Below are 22939 nucleotides of genomic sequence, written 5' to 3'. Positions count from 1 at the left end.
AAACTGGTTTCTGGAAAATTAATCTTGGTTATTATCTATACATTGTTTTGTATGCATGAACATTTTTTTTTTAAATTTAAAAATGTTATTATTCACACTTTGAGTTTTAAAAAAAAGATGATTAAGTATGAATTAAGAGGAGCCATGCAATGCCTTTTTTTTTAAATAAAAGAAAAAACTCAGCTGTTTTTCATTTATTTGAAGCAATGTTGAGAAAAATGCACCACAAATAATTCTGCCACACTGACATGATTTGTGAGAAAAGCTGTGTTTAATTTGCAACCCATAAAACTCTCAGTACGTTATGCAGATGTTACAGACAGTCCGATTCAAGAACTTGCGTGTGTTGTGTCACATTCAAACCTACCAAACCTATTATTCCGCCCTTTCGTGGTAATCTGAAGCATACAGTTTTAATCTGGTACTTAAATTACATAATTACACATCAGGTACAAAATGTAGACTTTTAAAAAAGTTAATAAAATAGAATCTAGCCATTGTTCCCAAATAATGTATCAGACACATCCTTCATGTATGATCACTTAATTTGGTAAATAGTGATTTTAAACAGTTACGTCAAATGACAGAACATAAAACAGCGAGGACAGATACAGTGTGTGCAACTAACAGGGACTCTGAAAAGCATCAGTGACAAATTTAAAACACTGAAAACAGTTTATTGTAAATCAAAAGCTTATCGTCGAGTTTGAATAGAGAAAAAAAATGTTATTTCTGGTTTGCTCATCCTTCCGCCGCATCGGAGAAAGCTATCACGGTGCAGCTCCAGAAATGGTGATTACTCTGAATTAAACAGACACTAAATATTCAGGAAGAGCTCCTGCTTCTGGCGGCTACTTTATACAATTTTCAGGGAATGCTTTGAAGCATGATTGCCATTAACACTCTGCCTATCTTCAAGTCTTCGATGAAAGAACAACCTACGATTTTTTTAAATCAGCAAAATTTCAATCCAACTCGAGTGAAAAAGACATACAGTACACACTCACTCTCCCACACACTGGAGCAGCAGATGTGGAGATAAAAAAAAAAAAAACAGCCCTCTCCTTTATTGCTGTGCAAGCCACTGAGGTGGTAAAAACATGTTTTCTGTGCTTTCTTAAAATTTCCTCATGACGTCAGAGCAAACCAACCACTGGAAAATGCACATTTGGAAAGAATGGGGTTTCACAGCTCCAACACCCCCCCAGAACAAACCTTTAGTCATGAAAGTCCCCTTACATACTCTTCACCAGCCGAAGTACAGATGAGAACAAAATTATTATCACCTGTATGAAATTTCTAATTTTCCCTATTGCTTTTGTAACAGAGCAATCTTGATAATCCCAAAGCAAGGATATACAAAGTGGTCACAGCATTTCCAGGTGTCAACAACTGGAGTGAGAAGTATCATCAAGAAATTAAAAGAGAGTCACAGAGTACAGAACGAGCCTGGCAGAGGTAGGAAGCCAAAGATCTCAAAGACTCTGGAAAGAAAATTTGCCAACAACTGCCAAGACACCATTGAATGACTTAGTCAAGTAGGGAATTGTAGTCTCCAAGAAGACTATCACTCGAACCATGTACAGGAGTGGATTGGGAGGTTGCAGAGCAAGAAAAACTTCTGCAGAAGAGACAGATGAAAGTATGTTACTAACAACTTGGAGAAATAATAAGCGTACTGGAAGCGTGTCCTTTGGTCAGATGAGATGAAACTAGAGCTCTTCGGCCACAGAGACTCTGCTTACATTGTAGGCCTACAACCAAAGAACACCGACCCCACAGTGAAACACGGTGGTGGGATTATTAGGCTGTGGGGATGCTCCAGTGCATCTTGAACTGAGGATCTCATCAATGTGGAAGGAACTCTATCTTGCAACACAGGAATGACCCAAAACACACATCGCTCCTGGGGAAGAACTCGACTGAGAAGACCAAAGTGAATATTATTGACTGGACTACACAAAACCCTAAATTGGATCCTACCTAAAATCTGTGGGATGAACTGAAGACCAAGTTCCATGCCAGAAGGCCATCGAATCTGTAGGAGCTTGAGAGATTCACCAAAGAAGAACATGCAGGTGGTTATCCAGCAAAAGGGATTCACATTTGACTTTTTACATCAACTGGGCTAATAATTTTGGCACTGATAAGTAAAATAACATAAGCATCCAAAATAAAACTAGGATGTTTGGAAAAGCTTTGTTAAAAATTGCCTGCTCTGTGTATCAGTACTTTGGAAAAAGGGGAGGCTAATAACTCTGTCCTCATCTGTATCTGTTGGTTTTGCCCAATTTGTACAATGCAATTGTTCCAAATGAGCTCAGATATGGAAAAGTGTACAAAAAAGAAAGTGCAACAAAATATAATATTTAACTGATAATACAGCCGGTTAACAGTGCTGTGTTAGTATAGTTTTTGCAGCGCTTTAGAACAATCTTACACATCATCGCCCATTAACTGTAAACTGTTCTTTAGTCAGTACATGCCACACTCCACAATGGACTAAAACTATGCAAATTCACCATATCAACCTCCACTTTCAAAAAAGTTGATCATAAACTCAAACATGTAGTGTACTAACAGCAGACAGCAGTGTAAAAACAACACAAAAAGTGCAGGAAACGAATCACATTACAGCAGTATTTTCCCTTAGTAATTCATCTCTGCATAGATTTCATTTAAGACACACACAGGTGAGAACTTAGAACAGTACTATGAAGGGGAGAGAGAAGATGTACTTTGATTCGGCGATGCCTCCAGCTGTGGGCTTCTCCCAGTGCGTGGGTGTGGAGGAATCAGTAGGGAGCTCGGGTGTTCAGCAGTCATTCAAGGCTCTCACAGAGGCACTTATAATGGGATATAAAAGGAAACAATTAGTATTTGATCACCTGTCAAACAGGAAATCAGCATTAGCATTGGTAACAAAGAAAAAGCTGGCTTCAACTGAGATTTTGACATGTGTGGCTGCATTTGCTGGAATTTAATAGCTTACACCTAATCCATCAATTGGAATTCATTCCACAGTTTCAATTAGTGCATTACAGCAGCAGGAATGTTTGGCCAATCCGCTTCCACTGTCACCACTTCTTTGTTCACCAAAGGCAGTTTCTCATTTTAAAACCAAGCTGACATAAGAAGAAAAACATCAACCATGCCGCTGACATTAGCTCTAATTTGTGCTTTTTGTTTTTTTAGACCAGACAAACTGAAAGGATTTTATTTACAATTCCACATAACATAATAATTAATTTCAGAGTGCAATGTGACCTTTAAAACAGGCCTCAGGGAAAGCTCCGTGCCTACCCAGTGAGGTGGTACTGTATCGCGTCCGCTGCAGAGTGGCGTAACCCGGCTTGTCCGCCAGCAGGACGCGGTGAGCTGCAGGGATCGTGACTTCTCCGTTCCTCTGCAGGGAGGCGCACCTGCGAAATGTCAAATCTAGTTTCGTCTGGATGTTGCTGGAGCTGTGAGCGCGTTTGATGTCGACAGGGTCATGACTTCCAGCCTTTCCGTTGACCAGCTGGACTTTGCAGTTATGGCCATCGCAGTTGGGCCCACCGGCGCCTTTCCTCTCTTCTAGTGCCGCAGCAGTCAGAGTCCCGTTGGAGAGGGACAGCTTGGCTAAATTGCTACTCGCCAGCCTTCCCAGATCTTCATGGTCTTTCAGGCGCTTCTCTTGCCCCTTGACTGGTGACCTTGGAATGTCTTTCTTCAAGAAACCGGGCTTAAAAAAAGAGAAGAGACTTTCTTGGCTCCGACCTTCATGTCCTCTTTGCACCCTCCTGTCCTCAGGCTGAAGGACCATCTGTAACAAGTCTTTTTGTGCCCTGGGAGTCGCCCCTATGTGGACCTTAGATCTTCTCAGTGTAGAATCTCTGCTCGGGGGTGCGCTGTGGCTGAACTGACCGCCTAGAATGGCCCCTCTCTGTAGCTGGAACTCCAGGGTCCTGCCCTGGTCTGGCCTCGCTCTCTTAGATGATCTCCTTCTCAGAGAATCATCATCTCGAGCTTTGACATCTTTGCTGCCATTATCGCCTCCATGGCCGATGTTTCTCTCTGCAAAAGTTCTGCTCTGTCCCTCTGGTATTTTGGGGGAGTAACAACTTTCAGAGCTGACTCTGTCTGTACAGCTGAGGCTGCTGCCGCTCGGTGAACTGCAGTCCTGTCCTGCTTCAAAGACTCTTCCATGGGGGTTTCTTTGTGGCGGGGTAGCCACCAGCGTGATGATGGGGTCTTTGGTACATCTTGGACGCCGACCGGACTCGAGATACTCCACCAGCTCTCCAGATTGAGTCTGGGCAGAGTGCTTGATACGGTCTCTGGAACCAAAGGACCACCTCAGTGGGAGAACTTTGTTCAGGGTGTCCTTGGGCTTAGTTGGCGATCTCATGCTTACACTCCTGCCCTGGTACCCTCTGACAAACTGATTGTTTTCTGACCCATCTATAGGAGACAAGACACGAGACAAAGTTTAAAAAAAGAAATTGACATGACCTGGATAGATTATTGTTATACCAGAATGCAAAAAATGCTTCCAAGGAGGAGGAGAGTTTAGGATGATATATTTGTAAAAATCTGCATGAATCTGCAAATTTTGCATGATTAACAAAGTCAAAATAGTCCTTATTTAAAGTTGGGGAAAAACTTATTTGTAGGTCTCCTGAGTTACACAAAAATGAACAATCTCTGACTTTCATAGTAGTTTCATTTTGATGGAGAGAGACAGAACATCAAAGAAAAATGCAGAAAAACACATCACATAAACATTATCTATTGATTTGCATGTAACTGAGTGAAATAAGTATTCAACAACCAAACCAGAGTCTGACTCTCAGAGATTGTGGTTGTGTTAGATTGGTGTGAATGAAGCACACAGAATACATTTCATCCATTCCAACCTCTCCACCACCTCTCCACTCACTGCTTAATTTATTTTTTAATGAAATTAAATAATTCACATTGATATATTTTTAAAATATCTTTTTTTTTTGGGCAAGACCAAAAAACTGTCAAAGGACGTCAGGGTCAAGATTATAGACCTGCACGAGGTTGGAATCACATCAAGATCATCAGCAAGAACAACAATAAAATACTAACTCAAAACAAGGAATTGTTTTCTCCTTTTGTTAAGATGAGAAAGGAGTTAACCAAGCTTTCCATAGCTTATCATTGAGACTGGATGCATTTGAATACAAGTCCTTTGGTAACAATGTAGCACTGTAAACTATAAAATGCACCTCATCTTTTACTCTTAAAGGGTTTTTTTTGCCTTCTTGTGTTTTATACAATATACCAACTATACACATTAGTCCAGATACCTACATGTTTCCACTGTTTTGGGAGGTTCATCTCTAAACACTGGCAACTCAGGAGACTCAGGGGCTTGTACGGCTCCCAGAGATCCTGGCACAGGTCCTCCTGACACCACACTGCCCCTCTTACTGCCCCCTGTCAGCCGGACCAGCCAGTGGTCAGAGGCGGACGAGCTGGTGGAACCTAAACAGAGGAATGAAAATAATTTGTTTTGTTGCTCTGCAGTCCAATAATAAGCATGCACATTAAGAGAAAAAGACCAACTACAGCTCCATTAGAAGAAGCAATCCTGCATCGAGATGGCAACAGATCTGTGATTGTGGAGTAGTATCTATTTTCATCCATTAGGAAAAACAGACATTAGGTAGAAACTATGAAAAAGAGCGTCTCTGTGACTCATGTAAATAGAGACTGGCAGCAGGTCTTGTTGGCTATTAGCTACAACACAAGATGAGGCAGTGAAAATGAACACTGATGGGGCTAAAAATAGAGTTTTTACCAGATAATGAGGGTGTGAGGTGCAATGACACTCTCATGTTGCCTCCATTAGTTTTATATTATATGAATGAGGTGTAGCAGATTCCAGCCAACTAATAATAGCAAGGCACTCTGCAGCATCTGAAAGGACTGACCTGTGACTGAGGAGCTGGCAGACCAGGGGGGGATAGTGTTTCTCCTCTGGTAGAAGAGGATGTAGGCTCCACGTGTGCACACCTCCGCCTCTGGAACTGGCTCAGCGCTGCTGTCATCATAACTGTACCACTGGCCGTCAACAGAGTTCCTGCAATAGGCTGAAATTACAATGGAAAAAGCAGAGAGACCAAACTCTTTGATTTCTGCTAGGCTCCGGCGAAAGGATGTCACTGCAGTTGTTTCTTTATTTGACTAATTAATGAGTGAAAAAGTGGTACACAGATGGGTGTGTCTGTGGGAGTTTGCTCATAAACATACACAGGAAAATACACAATGCATGGGTAATTGGATCCTTAACTGTCTGTTCAGCTTTCTATTAATACCCATGCTGCGGCTAATGACCAAGGCAGCTGATAATATGAATGCTTTTCTATGTCTTTGCCACAGGGTGTCCTCACTGGGCTTTTAAACAGATTGGGCTCTTGTATGGATCCTTTCTGAGACTTGGGATGGCTCAAACTGGAAGTTCTGGAACAGCTCATTTCTGGCAGCTTGTCTGAGATGAGTGCAAGTCAATTACACTGTTTCTTCTCGCACTTGATGTAATTCTTTTTTACCCAAAGTCCTCTCAGTTAAATCCTTTGAGTTTCTATTTTTTTATTCTATTGCTTACTTGCAGTCATTTAGTTGTAGGCAGAGGACCTGTTTATGAATCAGACTTACATCAATCAGCATGTCAGCTGGCGTCTAATGATGGTGGTGGTCATGCTGTTTGTTTCTGCTTCTTCAAGAAGATCATTTTCGGGGCTTACAATGTCAATTTTTATTTTATGGAAGACTTGCCGAGGTTAATTAAGATCCTTGCTGTCTTTTTTTATTTTCTTTAAAGTCACGCCGATGTGCAAGTTTGCCCAGACAGAGCCATTTAGCATGCACTGAAGATCTTTTTCTGTGTGGGCGATGTTAGTGCCGTCATCTACATATTGCAACTCCACGAGGGCTGTGTGGGAGAAATCGGTCTTGGCCTTGAAATCATTTTATTTCATCGCCTAGCTTGAGCAGGCGACCCATATATCATAAGGCTACTGCAGAAACCTGAGTTCTATCTATCCCAGGGCTTTTGCTGCTTGTCTTCCCCCGCTCTCTCTCCCAGCTTTCCTGTTCACTCTAAAAACTTCTGTCATAATAAATGTATCCTCACTTTTATGGGAGAAAATGCTGCAGCCTTCTCTGGACCTGAGGTAATTTAATACAGACTGAGGTTAAGTGGAAAAGTGCTCTATGGTTGTAAAAATCAAAATTTGAAATTCTTTTTGGAAGTCATGACACATCCTCTGAGTGAAAGAAAAGAAGGCCACAAAAGCCACACACATCTCACAGGATAAAGTGTGAAGGCCCAGTTTATACTGAACGATGTAGCCTATAGAAAGGTATCATTATAACTTATGGTGCCAAAACTGCTTTTTCAGGGAAAGCCTTGCTTCTTTCATCTGCGTTACAGCATCATGACAGTTTGGGTGAGGGGTCAAATACACCAATTACTCACAGCATTAAAACCTGGAGCTGGTGCAGAGAAAGACCGGTTTCTGGAATGTTCTTTTTTACTGATTTTCAGACTGACTTTATCTGCTACTGTCACTATCATCTGAGCGCATGCCAGATTATTTTAAAACAGCCTCTGTCATCCCTCTGCTTAAAATCCCCCCCAAAACGTCCGGAGATCCCACCGACAATTACAGGCCCATTTCCAAACTTCTATTCATTTTTTGAAATCCTTAAGAAAGCTGTGTAAAAAATTCTGGTAAGAACCTTGCAACAAACAACTGAATTTTGAATCTCACATCCCAAAACTCATCCAGTCTTGCTTCCTCAGATAAAACTCAGGTTTTACATAAATCTCTGATCTCCCCAGCCTATCTTCAACTGGTCCAGAAAGCAGCGGTTAGACTGCTAACAAGACTTCGCACAACCTAAAAAATCCCCATGGTGGTGTGGTGTAAGAAGTAAGAAGGCCCTGAGTTCAAATCCACCATCTGGCTGGGGCCTTTCCCCCCAATGCGTGCACGTCACATGCACTTAGTGAAATTAGCTTAATTGGCGATTCCAAATTGCCCGTAGATGTGAAAGGTTGTCTGCCCTGTGACAAATTAGTGACCTATCCAGAATCCCCACCTCTTGCCCAGTGGCAGCTGGGATAGGCTCCAGCTCCAATAGGATAAAGTGGAAAAAAATGGATGGATGGATAAAGCCCTACATGGCCAGGCTCCTGTGTATAAAGTAGAGCTACAGAGACCTTAAAACTGCAGCTCTGATCAAGGTCTCCTAACGCTCTTATTTTAAAACCAGAGGTGATCACGCTTTTAGGGTTGTAGCGTCTAAACTTTTAAACAGCTTCCCTCATCCTAAGAGGTCGACTGAATGTGTGATTTGTTTTTAAAAGAAGGTCAGCTTTTCTTAAATCATCTTTAATCCTTTTGCTGTGATCTGTGGCCTCTGCTTCTCCTAATACGTGTACAGGAGTTCATATGCAGGAATGAATTTACATCTATAAATATGGTCACTTGGTTTTAATGTGTTTTTATCTAAACTGTGAGGGACTTTGTTACTGTACAAATAAAGTACAAACTTCTAAGTACATTTCTTAGATGTTACCTGTGTAATGTCCACCGTGCATGCCTCCGTGGTGGTTGCACACAGCATACAGATCATACAGATAGTCAGGAGGAGCCAGGTCAGGTCGTCTGCTCTGCTTCCAGCCCGGCTGTAGAGGGTGCTGATGGGCGCCGTGGCTGCGATGCACCACGTGCGGCGTCATGTCCAGGCCCACCAGGGGGAAATGCACGAATGTGGTGAGCTTGTTCCTCCGCTCACCCACCTGCCTGAAGCGCTTCAGATGGAGAATGAGGATGTCTGGCAGGGTCCACAGGCTCATCTTCACCATGCCCTGCTGCAGCTGCTTACAATGGGGGCACTTCCAGGCATCATCAGGTGCCAGCTGATTGGAAAAACAGAGAGGAAGGGAAGCAGAGACAAAACTGGCGTTTAAATATTTGACAGTCTCTCAAAAATCCCTCTTCTGCGTCATATGTTTGCAAATCAGTTTTCCCCTCCTGTTTTATTGCATTCTTATAACGCACACACTGGTGCAGCGAAAACCTGGAAATTCTTTCTTCCTTTGCTCGTGGAGCACTCGGCTCAACTTTGACCAAGACGTACATTTAGAATCTGTTGCCATGGTTACTACTTGTGCACACTTTTCTCGCTTCCCTATGTTTACCATCCTGAATACTGTGAAGTGATGAGCTGTTGCATTCAGCAAGGTCATGCACTCAAACTTTACAAAGAAGCGCTGAAGATTGTTTATTGCTTTGTTAATGTCACATGCATCGCAAATAAAGCACGGCTGCACTTTTCGCTGACACACAACAACAACGACCATCTCATTGCTCAAAAAATACTCTGTGAGGCGAAAATCACCTCAAACATACGGAGAATCTCAGAAAAAAAACACATCCTCCGCTTGCCTTCTGTACCTTTGTAAATGTTTGCATTTGCTTTCTGGACTGCAGTGAAAAAAAAGATAATTATGATTTTATGATTTTATCTTCTTTTTTTATCAGGTTTAGAAAGGAATCAACACCTGCAATTTGTAAAAAGGAATTTATTTATACAGTGAAATATTGGTAAGTTGGCTAAATCAGAGGAACATTTACCGGCTTAGATTGAACAGCGTCTCCCTCGAGACTGCAGCTCCACCAGCTGGTAACAAAATGCAACTGTAACAAAAAATGGATTCAACTACTGTCTAATCTACGTCTACTCTTAATTATTCTAATAAAATGTAATAATAAATTACATTCATCTACATCTCCATGCAAAAAAACACAGGAAAAAAAAAACTATCTTCAGTGCCTTTTGGATGTTTTACTGGGAAAAGAGACATTTTTGTCTCTGGAGTGTTTGGCTGAACGCATCACTGAAGCACATGGACAGTCATATGATTCTGACACTCCACATAATGGGAACAACCCACTTAAAAGCTGTCTAACACTGTCATGTACTGCCCACAGAGGAGAGCATGAACAGACATTTGACATGTTGCAGTCGATAAAAATACTTCGCCTGCTTGTTTTTACCTCTTTACCACCTACTGATAGACGATAGACAAACATAACCTTTCAAAAACAAACATTCCTTTCCCGTTTCAGTCAGCGTCAGTGTGTTGTACGCTGGCATATCTACATGCAACAACAACTGTCTATTTTTGAACTACCTGATTACTTCCTGATTTAATACCAATACAAACACAAACACGTGGAGCCAGTTTCACACTGCACTAGTTCAGTAGCAAAATGTACACAGCTCAGAAAAATGAAAGGAAACCTTTGAAAACACATCAGATCTCACCTGGAAAAAACAAACTTAATGGATGTCTATACTGATATGGACTGGAATATGTGTTAGGATATAAAAATATGTCACATGGTGTGACAGAAATGAAAATGATCAAAAACACCACAAAGAGAAGAACTGACGAATAGTCCGTTTTGGCAAAATTTCATCGCAGCAACTCAAAATGTTACTCAGTACATGCTTGTATGCATGCCTGACGACATTGGGGAACACTCCTAATGAGACTATAGATGGTGTTTTTGAGGATCTTGTCCCAGGTCTGCACCAGGACCTACAATACTATGACCAGAGCCAGTTATTAAGAGACATTCACATTAGTTTCCTGCTGGAGGTCATTTTGTCACTCTGGCAGTGCTCGTCCTCTTACTCCCTGTCTGTCCAGCTCTCCTAGAGTAACTGCTTGCTTCCTGTAATCTTCTTCATGCTCTTGAGACCATACAGGGAGACGCAGCAAACCTTTCAGGCAGTGGCAGGTATTGATGTGCCATCCTGGAGGAGTTGGGCGATGTGCGTGACCTCTGTAGGGTCCACGGTGGTTGGTATGGTTCCAGCACTTCGAGCATTAGCTCTTGTTCTATTCGAGCTCTTGTCTCTTCTTATCGTTTTGTGCTTGTGGAGATTAGAAGCACTGCTGGTGCTTCGCCGTTGGTTTTGCATCCTTGGTTTTTATTCAGCCTCGATTCCTATTCTGAGTTTGTTATTTATTTTTAGTTCCTTCAGTGTTTCCCCATCTGTTCCTCCATCTGTCACTGCAGCTTCAGCGCCTCCTCATTTCAGTTATAGTGGCTCGTTCATTTCCTGTTTTTATTCTGTTAACTCATTTCCTCTGGCATCTTGTTCCTGGATTTTACTTTCTGTCTGTTGACTATCTTGTTTTTCTTCAGCTGAGCCTTGTCCCCCACCTGTCTCCACTTTATTGGTCAGCCCTCTGAGTATAAATAGTTCTGCCTTCTTCTTCCTCTTCGTCAGATTGTTTGTTGTAGTTCCTGGTTTGCTTGTGTGGGTTTTCAATGCGGCTCCTCTCCCCTGCAAGTGCCGTCTGTTTATTTTGGATTGGTTTTGTCACTTTGGATTTGTTACCTCTGCTGGCCAAGCTATCAATTTTTAATAAAACTTGATTGTTTTTTTTAAATTCCTCATTCTGCTCTGAATTTGGGCCAAACTTTTAGTTGAATCTTGACACATACAAGACAACTTGCTAACTTCTATCCCATTGTTAGCTTCAAACGTTAAAGTGTTTTAATTGTGTCTAAAGTCTTTGTCTTTCCCTGATGGGTATCAGTAAGAAACATAGATTAGATGGAAATGTATTCATTGATTGATCTATCAGCATTAATATTGTATTATATTAAGATATTAATATTTTCTTTTATTTTTGTGCACAAGTTACCACTTTAAAAAAAAAACAAAAAACAGAAATCAATTACACAGTTTAGGCCGCTGAACTAAAAGAGCATAAGCAGCAACACATCCGTGCTGTACTGTTGTTCCAAACTGTAAATATCTATAACAGCACACAGTCTACCTGTTCCTCTTTGGTGTAGAGCTGGAAGCACTCATCCAAGGTGCAGCTGTACTGCTGTACATGCTGCTGTTGCTGATTCCTCACGCTCTCCGCATCCTTCACCACCTCCTCCTTAATGTTACCGAAGAGGCTGCGGGCACAAAGAGTTAGTTAAGGTTAGCGCGAATGCTAAAGTGATACTGAAACAACTGGATGCACAATGTACTGACCAGTCTTTGATTCTGTGTTCCCACTCGATAATGAGCTTCACATGTGGAGGGCCTCCTGAGCCGCACAGCTTCAAAGCTCTAAAAGACATCAGGATCAAAGGTAGTTGTGAGGCATCGGTACAACGTGACATCGATCCTGTCAGCGGGACTACTCCATCTGTTTTATTTCCATCAGGCTTTTCTAACATTTGCTGCAGTTTCAAGTTATGACACATTTATCAATTTACTGGACTGTTTAAGTACATGTGCACTGACGCTTTCAAACCACTAGGTGTCAGCATCGTTGTTGCTTTTAGATGGGACATAAGCAGTTGATGTTTTGACTCTGAGAGAGATGAACAATTTATCCCCATAAAATTAAACATAGGAGTGAATGTTTATGTGAGATGTGCAATACAGATGAACATATCTGAAGTAGCTGATGTTGATTTCAGCTTGTGCTGTTAGACTGCTGTCATCCCATTAAGACAGAACCTTTAAATGTCTCCATTAAAAATCAACTTTGAGCATTTCTGAGGTGCTGTGGAAGCTGTCGAACAAAATCAAAGTTTCAAAAGAAAATTAATAGAAAGAGCAGGAATCTACCAGCAGCTGTCATTCGTTTTTATGGCAGTTGTGATATGTGTGACACTATGCACATTATTATTTTAAGAAGAGCATTCTGTTGTCGGTACACAGATACAGAAATCTTTGAGCTAAAGTCTTAGATCAGGATGCTAAAACATGCTGATGGTAAGCAAGTGCAATTCCTATAATTGACACCATCTAGCTAATTATGGCAGCATGCTAACATTTAATAGTTAAAGAGACACCCACTAAAATAAGACTCAGGGGATGACTGAAGTCAGTAGGTGGTGCCGTTTCAATCTGATAGTGGTTCAGAGGTTTCACTCAAAACCAAAGTAGTTGCCATCCAATATTTACATCCATGCTTTAATGCTAACATGACCAAAAAGGTGCTAACAAGGCAATCTCTGACCTGTGTGACATTACACACAAACACAAACAGTTTACAGAGGCCAAAAGAAGTGAACAAAGTGTAGTGAAGCACTTGCACTAGAACACTCTTGCCTACTTGATATGGGCTGAGTTGGGGACAGAACATATTTCTGAATCATTAGAGTTCAAACGCTATCATTACACGAGATTCTCGGATACAGTGTGCTGCTTTTGCATTTGCATTTCAAAAGATTTCAAAAGCATTTGCCCCCATCAGCACCATTCAGTGAGTGAATGAACTGTTCTTCGCAGCCACACAAATGGAAGTCCTTTAAAGACCTTGCCAAAATGGTCCTTTGAAACAGCAATTCACTTCTGCAACTGAAAGCCATCAGACATGCGCCTGTAAAGAAAGAGGAAATGTCTGCACATTTCAGTCACTGCTGTGAAAATCAAAGCCAATCTTTCCAGTAAATGTGATATACATAAAAAAGATGAAATTAAAGCCAACTTTGCCTTCAGGACAGCATCAATCAGAGAATGCTAAACTTAGCATTGTCAGCATGCTGCTTGTAGCTTTTATTTTCAAGAAACCTTCTGGTTAGATCAGAGAGGAATTCAAATCCATTCAAACTGATTAAATTAGACCTAACATGAGTTAGCTTATTGAAACAGGTTATTGAGGTGAGTTTGTTGGATTTCAAACATAATACCAGTCATTCCACAACTCAGGAGATATTTACAATGATCTAATAATTCTTTAGACCAATAAAATATGAATATATCTGTCAAGGTGTGTGCTGTAGTAGGCAGGATGAAGGACAAATGCAGGACCCGTACACGGAATGAAAACTTAAAGTGTCACCTTTTATTGCGGGGAAGACTTTCCATAAAAAATAAACTCACAAAAAAACCAACCAACCAAACAAACAACAGAAAAAACTTGATCATGAAAACTAGAAATTAAACTGGAAACTTGAAAATAAAAAACACAGACTAGGAAAACAAACTAGGAACTGAGAACTAGAATTAAGCCAGGAACACAAAGAGAGAAAACAGCACGATGAGGATATCTGGATTCCTTATCTGGAAAACACGGGGCTTTAATACACAAGGGAGTAACGAGGGAATGGGAAACAGGAGGGAAGCACAGCTGGGCTAATCTGACATAACGAGACACAGGGACATAGGACACGGACTACCAAAGTAAAACAGGAAGCACGAGACAGTTTATAAAGAGGCAGGAGACACTGAGACGTGGAAACATGACAGACTCTGGAACAGACAGAACATGAAGCACAGATACAGAAGGAACTAGACGTGGAGCACAGGAAGACATAAAGACCGAAAACTAAGACTAAGCATGCAACTCGCAGGGACCAGAAACTGAGCAGAAACCTAGAAACCAGGAACAGTAAATATAATACAAAACAGAAAAGCATAATTCAAAAAGTATAACTTAATCCAAAAACACAAAACACTGGGTCACCGACCCAGGACCATGTCAATATCAGCCTTATAGTTTGCTCAAACGAGATCTGTCGCACTCAGTTTTATTTATATAGCTTCAATTTACAACAACAGTCACCTCAATGTGCTTTACATTGTAAGGTAAAGACCTTATAATAATAGAGGAAACCCCAACAGTCAGAAGACCCCTATGAACAAGCACTTGGCGACAGCGGGAAGGAAAAACTCCCTTTTAACAGGAAGAAACCTCAGGCAGAACCAGGGTCAGGGAGGGGCGGCCATCTGGACTGACTGGTTGATGGGAGGAAGACGGGACTTCACTTATCTAGTATAAACCCATACCAGTTGGCTAGCTACGCAAAACTAATAATTATCTCACAGTTCTGACTGTCCTTCCTATCCTTGATGTTCAGAAGCAGTTCTCAATGCTACCACCACCTCTTCTGTACTATTAGCATTTTCTAGATGATAGGCATCCCAAACAGTTCAGTTGTATAGCTGCTCTGATGGAGTGCTGCTGGGATGGTGGTCCGTTCAGCAGGTTTTTCCGGTTCTACAGAGGACATCTGAAGTCTTGTTCTTGATCGCCTCTCTTAGCTGGGTTACACATTTTGGTAAAACTCCTAGAAGACTCTGATCTCAGTCTCCTTGTATTTGACAGTGATTGAGGCCACTGCACTCCTGGGAAACCGCAAAGTTTCAGATGTGGATTTAGACCCTTCTGCCGATCTACGCCTCGCCTTAGTTTTATCACGGGAGCATACAGAGTTATTCTTGGATGTTCACAGCTTGATCTTTTTCCTGATGTGTGGAGTCAATTTTTGTACACTTTACAGCCAATCCCTGCAATTTTCCACTGGTGGACTCTAATCAAGTTTAAGTAGACACCTCAAGGGCCATAAAAGATAACAGGATGCATCTGACCACAATTTAAAGTGGTACAAAATAGCCTCTGTATCCTTTTGCGAAAGGGAGAGTTGAATTTTTGAGAAGTGATAAATTTTGAAATAAAAATCTAATTATATAAAAATACTTTACACACTGTCTATTCAGAGCTCAGGGAATATGTTCTGTGACCTTTCGCTTCATGCACGCTTTCAATTTTTTGTTTGGCATAAAAGTTGCTGCAGCTGTGGGGGCTCCCAAGAGCTGCAGAGGAAGATTCAAGTTTCAACAGGAACTGCAATTAACACCCCAAAATAAGAAAAAGTCATTATGAGTGAATAAGTGATAATTGGAAGAACCAACACATAACATGGGGACTTGTTATGCCCTGATATACGCTAACTTATAAGATTCAAGGCATCCTGACCTGTCGACAGCAGGGTGGTAGAGAGGCTGCCCATCCTGAGGTGACAGGTAGCTGTAAAACACAGATCCCCCCACCACACGGATGTTGAACAGCACTCTGGTGTTCTGAAAGAGGAGCATAAAACACACGGTAAACACACGGACAGCATCAGGATACTTTATCATACAGCAGCACCTCCTGAATGTCTTTAACATCTCTCAGCGCCTCTCTATAGATACTGTAAGTGTTTTATACTTTCTGGATCTCAGCAGTATTATTAGTTAAATGCATCTGCATGTAAAAATCAGTGTTAGTTTGCTCCTTAAGACGTTCTCACATTCACCATTTAAAAACGTAATGTGCTTTTATTTCTATGCAGTGTCAGGTAAACAAGTTAAAGCTCACATTTTCATTCATGTTAGTGCCGTGTGGCTACATGGATGGTTAATTCTTCATATTCAAATACACAAACTCACTGATTAGCTGTTTAGCATAAATAGCTGTGGCCAACACAGGGTCGACCCTTTCGGCGTTTGGATTTCTCCCCCTTTTTTCTAATAACCACACAGATGTTCACAATAGCTGCTAGTTTATTATTTCTTTTACATTTCCTACCTACGCTGCTTATTGCTTTTTATATGATTTATCACATTTTGATGCATTCTCAATCATCCAGGAAAGTAAATCAAATGTTGCAGGAAAGTAATTGCAAATGTACTGTTTATAAGATTGGGGAAACCTGCAGTCAGCTGAGACTGAAGAAGTCACCTGGATGAGTGACGAAATGTTTCTCCCACAAAACGCTACGTCCAGATGAACAGAATCAACTTTTGGAGATTTATCACATTATTTAAAATCACTTGGTGAAGTTAAAGCATTGGGCGGTATTCTCTTCTCTTATATTTACAATCTAGCACAAAGTACAGACGGCCTCAAAGAGCTGCTATTATCGCTGCAGACTTGTTGTCTGCATGTTACCACAACAACTACCAAAGCTCTGCTGCTTGGAGTTGAGTGTTATTATTCATCCAGTCAGGGTTTTGTGTACTGATCAGGCAAAAATGATGGCTCAGTTTGCCGAGCGCAGACCAAAAATAATTATTTTATGAACCTAATACGTGAAAGACAGTCGGCAGCTATATTAAGAGGTTGCTAAAAAATTTCAGGATTAGAAAATCACGAGATTATTTGCAAAGGCAAAAAAAAAAAAGGCTTGTGAAAACTTCATTTAGTCACATAAAAGCCTTTTATTTATCAAAAACCACTTTACTGTCACACCCTATAACACTAAAACTATCTGGAAGGTCAAGCTTAACCACCTAGCCTCCCACCCACAGACATCACAAGTCAGAAAAAAAAGAATAGGAGGAAAAAGGGAGGTGTAGAAGTAGCAGTGTAAGAGAACAGAGACAGAGAGGGACTCAGTGCAGCTGGTAAACTATGGAAATGATCGCATGTCTAAAAACTGGGTGAGATGTCTGTTTTTGTGTGTGTTTTACCACACGGTGGGGTTAGGGGAGCAGGATTTTTGGAGGCCATCATCTGGTTGCCTAGTCACAAACAAGATACCTGAGCCTTCAGTACTGATTTGCCTCTTTGTAATCTTCTGGAGTTTTTTTGGACACCGACACATGAGTGCAGAATGTACAACAGCTTCTGTTTTCCCATCACACGATCAGTCAGTGCTTCGCCTTGGCAAATAATTACTTCAGACATCACCCACTTCACCATCCCATTAGGTACATCCTTCCCCGCGGCTCACCAAAACATAGCCAGAATTTCTTATGGAAGGAATGGTGCCTCTTTATATAAGGCGTCATTGAAGGCTAATGATCTAAATCAGTCTTTACAGGCAATTTGTTAAGAAAAAAAAACTAAGAAAAAACCCTGAGTGAAACTTCCTGCCTTGATATCTTTCAGACGGTGATTAGTTGCTGGCGCTTGCGTGCTAAAAATGGTTCTTGAACAGCTGTTCCAAACTATTTAAAAATGCTGAAATGGAAATTAGTGTGGATAAAAAACAATGGCCTGTTTTTGTGTTATATTTAAGTTGGAGAAATGTGCTGTGTATGGGCTCGGGAGATACAAAAACAAAAATGGGCCATCGTGAAATATAGGCTGAGACCTGCACCTGACATTTTTAGCTCATGGCTTGAATCAGCACGGAGCATAGCAATTAAGTGTCTTTTTCTTAAATCCAAACCACAAACAGACTCAGGCTTTTCTCTCATATGCTATTCAACCACGCTGGAAAACACGAGTTCAGGAGAAAAAAAGAGAAAAAGAGTGTTTCTTGTCCTCTGAAGCCCGAGTATATTACCCTGAGATCTGCCTTAGATCAGAAGTGCTTTAGGAACGAAGGAATGGAAAAATGAAATCGATTTCCTTTTGTTCTGGGGAAATCTGTTGCTGGCTGGCCTCAAACACAAACTCCCACACGAGGCTGAGAGGAAAAGCTCAGACCGGCAGGATCTTTCTGATGACCAGGAGCACAGCGGAGCAGACAGAACATTCCTGGAGAATATTGACGTGCTGAGCCCACCGGTGCGCACGCACCCCTGGGGAAAGTTAAATGTTACTTTTGAATTACTGCCTCACAAATGCACACGCAGTACTATCCAGAATGTCAGCTAGCTGCTGAAATGCAGCAGTTAGCACTTATCGTTAGAAAGTAGCATTTTGAGGGCACACACACACACATACATAGTAGTTTATAACGAAGCTATCTTCACTGTCTGTGGTCAGTGAAGGCATCAAACGTCCGTGTGGTGTCTAGGTGCTTTGGGCGGCCTTTCCAAAGAATTCAAAACCATTCCTGCCTGTTTATCTGAATGCTAGATGACAAGTTTAAAACCAAAGTGACTTTTTATTACAGCCTTGCCAGGCTTGTTGTGAGTTCCACTGCAAGGCTTGTGTGTACATGCAGAGCGACCACCCAGTGAGTTCTTCCAACTCGAGATTCTCATCTCAAGAAGCAGAGAAAACTTCCTCTACAATAAGATACATGCACTTATATTTTTAAATGCCCTTCTTTTGACTCCTTCAACAACATTACCTCTCCTCGCACACATGAGATAATTCAGTCTGAACTCTTGTCTTGAGCTGCAATTCTCCAGAGATGGCTTAGCATCCACAAGGAGTCATGACAGAGCTGTCAAGCTTGAGATGTCTCTACATGATGTAGAGCTGTGAAAATACAAAGAGTCTGAACAGCACTGCAATGCAAGATCAGTGCTGTTTTCCCATATTCCCACATTCCATAAGCATCATTAGTGGGCGAGGAGGGAAACTAGAGTTTTATTTCCCTAGGACATGCAGCTCCAGTCTTTAAGCACAATATAGCATCAAGTGCTTCTTTAAGACCTTTAAAAAAATAGATCAAACTCTACTGTTAGAAGTTTGTTTCCTTCTGTCTGTCTATGCTTTCAAAGATGACTTTACCTTTTGACTGTCACTTAAATTCGTAACTGTGTCAGACCATATTCTTGACAAGTGACAAAAGTAGCATATTGTTCTGGTAACTGTTCTGTATGCGCTTATCTTCCTCCCAGCTTTAAGATGAATCTGTGAAGGCAACGCCAAAAACGAGGCGGAGCTAACAGACCATTGGTTGTGTGTCAGACAGTAAATATGAGATAAAAATGAGCCGAGAGATTCTCAGGTCAGTGTCGTAACCATAGAAGATTTGCATAGACTGTGCAGGCGCCGGGCTGCAACAGGTGTGGCAACACTAGCCTGAGGACCACGCCCTACATAAGGTCCACTGTCTGGAGAGGATCGTTTGATTCCCTTTTCATTCAACGAGTCAGCTCAGCGATTGAGACTTGCTGCGTGCCAAGGAGGATAGAAGGAGTAAGTAGGAGTGAACTGCTGCTGCTATTCTGTAGCTGTGTTCTCTTATTATAAATAGACTAAAAATGTAAGCCCATATTTTTTGCTTTGTTACTTTCAGTCAGGTCTCTGAGTTTGTGTTGATGCATAGTTCCGTTAGTTTGCTGTTTTCACTTTAGCTCACCCTGACAATTTTGTATTTCAGAAGTTGTCAATCTGCTAAATAATAAATACAATGTTTTTTTCCACATAGAAGTTGTTCTTAGAGAAGTAGATTTTCATGTTATGTCCTGCCTCTCAGGTTGGAAGTTACCACAGTGAAACATGAATATAGTCATTCTGAGAAATATAATGTGATAAGGATATTAAAGGTATCTGAATATACATTTAAAGACAATTTTCAACATCAAATGTGGTCAAGACGACGTGCTGAAGTTCAAACAGTAAAGCATCAGAGTGAGGAAGAAAGGTAAAGTAACTTTGAAGCAAATGGGAAGACAACAGATACTCAAATATTCACTTGTTACAATCAAGGTGTGCAGAAGAGCATCTCTGAACACACAACACATTGAACCTTGAAGCACCAGCAGCAGCAGAAGACCACACCGGCTGCCACTCCTGTCACCTAATATCAGGAAACTGAGGCTATGATTCACATGGGCTCTACAGAATTAGACAACAGACGTTAGGACAAACAATACCAGGTTGTTGTTAGTTTTAATATCCAATCAACAACTGATGGGAACACGAAATGTTTTTAAAAAACTTTTAATATATTTAAAGTAATGAAACAGACAGTTACACGTTTTCGTGAATCCTGGATAGAAAGGCTGTATGTGGAGTGCATCAGCCATTTACATGGAAGATCATGTACCACATTTCAAGTTTGAGTCTTTGAGTTTCATTCTGAGTTGTCATCCTCTCTCTCTTTACCTGACATTTTCTGATGCAAACGGTCATATGGGTCTACTTAGAAGGGCACGGGTCTCAACACTACGTCGTTAAGTGATGTCAGTACCAGGAAAAATGGCAGAGGATGTGCGTTTTTTGCCTTTGCTAAAGCTAAAATTAGACAAAAGCGGAAAATATCCACTTGTGAGCATAATTCATTGAGGTAAGAAAACCACATATTCTGCTGAGTTGAAAGATTTAGAGCAAACATCTGCTCTGAGCACTGCTCCCTCCTTGGCAAAGGTAGGCTTCCAGCAAACTGATTATACTCTACAAGCCTGGTTTTAATTAAACAGCTGACAGCATGGGGCACAAAGGAGGCTGCAGATCTCCAACAGAGTTACAGAAAACGCTGCACCTGACTCTTCTCTTCCATCTCTCTCCTGGCGCTTCTGAAAGAGTGGCGAGCAAGTCTGCGCCTTTCTTGTGCTCTGTATGGCTGTTTATTGCAGCTGCATGGCACCTGCACCACGCGGGGAGAGGCACTGATTGAAAATCAGTTTGGCTGCACAATTAGCAACAGGCTTATGCACACAGTGATATGCTCAAGCACAGGAATGTGTTCAGTGCAATCATAGACTCTTTGTTTGGGGGTGTCTTGATAGCAAAATTATTTACAAAGGTGAGTTGAGAGCTATGCAGTTATCTTTGTCCTTGTGTGCACAATACGACTGATAAATGCATATTGAGATAACAATAGCTGAAAAGAGTGATTGTTCTTGTATTTGTTGCTGAGGGTAACATGTAACCTGAGAGTGACATCCCGTTCTTAATCCATAGGGTTTAATGTGATGTCGTTCCACCCTTTGCAGCTACAACAGCTTCACTTCTTCTGTTTATGGGAAATTGAGGTCAGACTGATGATAAGAGACTTGCAGTCTCCGCTCTAATTCATCCCAAAGGTGTTCTTTCGAGTTGAGGTCAGGATTTTGTGCAGGCCAGTCAAGTCCTTCTTGCTCATCATCTTTATGTACCTTGCTTCATGCATTGTTGCGCAGTCATGTTGGAACAGGAAGGGGCCATCGTCAAACTGTTCCCACAAAGTTGGTAGAATGAAATGATTTAATTAACTTACTAATCTGATCGGCAGATGGAGGAGTATTATTTATCGCTCCAGAGAACCTGTCTCCACTGCATCTGACGTCTTGTATTGGACTTGGTGATGTAAAGATGTCACAAACCTTTGGGAGATTATATAAATATATCACACAACTGTAAATTTCAGTTTAACACTGGAAGAAAAATCACAGCTTATTTTGTGTCTGATGTGGTTTTGACAGTTTGCATATTTGGAGGGGAAGGTATCACCAGAACGAATGTATGATTGGCACAGGTGGACGCTCAATGCTGTGAACGAGGTGCGCAATGATTTGGTTCTGTCCTGTAACTCTTTGCTGCTGAGTACAGATTTTTCAGGTCCTCATTAACACCAGCATTTTGATGGAAGGGAGCAGAAGTGAACTGAATGTAGAGCGTCAGGGGAATGAGGAACCCGATGGACAAAATACAAACAGGCAAGTTAGCTTTATTTCTTTTTACACAATGAAAACATCTCGTGCGTGTTGTTTCTCAGCAGTGCAAATACAGAGCGAAACAACAGATACTGAGACTCAGACACACCTGACGTGTGTTGTCTTTTTAATGGTGCAGATCAGTTATAACAAACTGTAACAGTTTGTAACAATGTAGCTCTCCTGTGAGTCAAATCTGCAATAAACCTGAGAAGAAATTTGATTGCTTTTATATTAAGAACACATTGATTCTCCTTTTTGGGGCTGCTTCCAATCACATGGTCTGGCCTGATCCCCGTGTCCTACACAGGGACGGATGCATCAATCTTAAGTTGATGCATCTATCGTCCATGTGAAGGTTCAAAGATTACAAAAAAGTGCTATTTGAATGAGAAAATGAGGCTTGTAGAAAGAAAGTGCTTTGAGTATGAACGGAGTAGAAAGTCAGTTTTAGATCGACCTTGGGTTGATCTAAAATACCATGTTATTCCAATTTTTGTGTATTATTTTTATTTATTATGTCAGTGCGCCCCAATCACATCCCATGAACAGCTCAGTGTGTATTAGTAAAGAATCCACATTCACCTCCTAAGAAATCCCAACATTTGCTCATAGAAAAGATAACACAGCGTGATTGAGACTGAGCAGGACCAGTAAATGTGATTGGCAAACAACAACGCTACACCGTAATGCATGAGTGGACAAAAGCAATGCTCCCAGCTCAAACGTGACTATATAAATGACTTATAAATGAGGCTCTGAGACAGAGGAAGCAATCTATTCATTCATCAGCACACGAAAAGAGGGAAATAAACAGCCTAGACGAGAGAACAGCTACGCTCATGCATCCCTT

At 41.2% G+C, this 22939-nt stretch overlaps 1 protein-coding gene across 1 annotated transcript in view; it reads right to left on the bottom strand.

The window, feature by feature from the left end:
* Window positions 1-249: 249 nt before the first annotated feature.
* Window positions 250-22939, bottom strand: part of usp43b (ubiquitin specific peptidase 43b) — a 94174-nt gene continuing 71484 nt past the window's right edge. Inside the window, exons 9-16 of the mRNA XM_085453497.1 lie at window positions 15815-15918; window positions 12094-12171; window positions 11885-12014; window positions 8599-8941; window positions 5946-6104; window positions 5323-5496; window positions 3304-4443; window positions 250-2846 (exon numbers count right to left, since the gene is read on the bottom strand). Coding sequence (XP_085309623.1) covers window positions 2836-2846; window positions 3304-4443; window positions 5323-5496; window positions 5946-6104; window positions 8599-8941; window positions 11885-12014; window positions 12094-12171; window positions 15815-15918 — 2139 coding nt within the window. The 3' untranslated portion in view covers window positions 250-2835. The remainder of the gene's footprint in view (window positions 2847-3303; window positions 4444-5322; window positions 5497-5945; window positions 6105-8598; window positions 8942-11884; window positions 12015-12093; window positions 12172-15814; window positions 15919-22939) is intronic.

The sequence above is a fragment of the Copadichromis virginalis genome, linkage group LG4, assembly GCF_057382275.1.
Source record: "Copadichromis virginalis isolate Kocher_CV1m ecotype Utaka linkage group LG4, C_Virginalis_male_GT1.1, whole genome shotgun sequence".
Lineage (NCBI taxonomy): Eukaryota > Metazoa > Chordata > Actinopteri > Cichliformes > Cichlidae > Copadichromis > Copadichromis virginalis.
The sequence above is the reverse complement of the archived record's forward strand: the minus strand, read 5'-3'. Positions and strand labels throughout refer to the sequence as shown.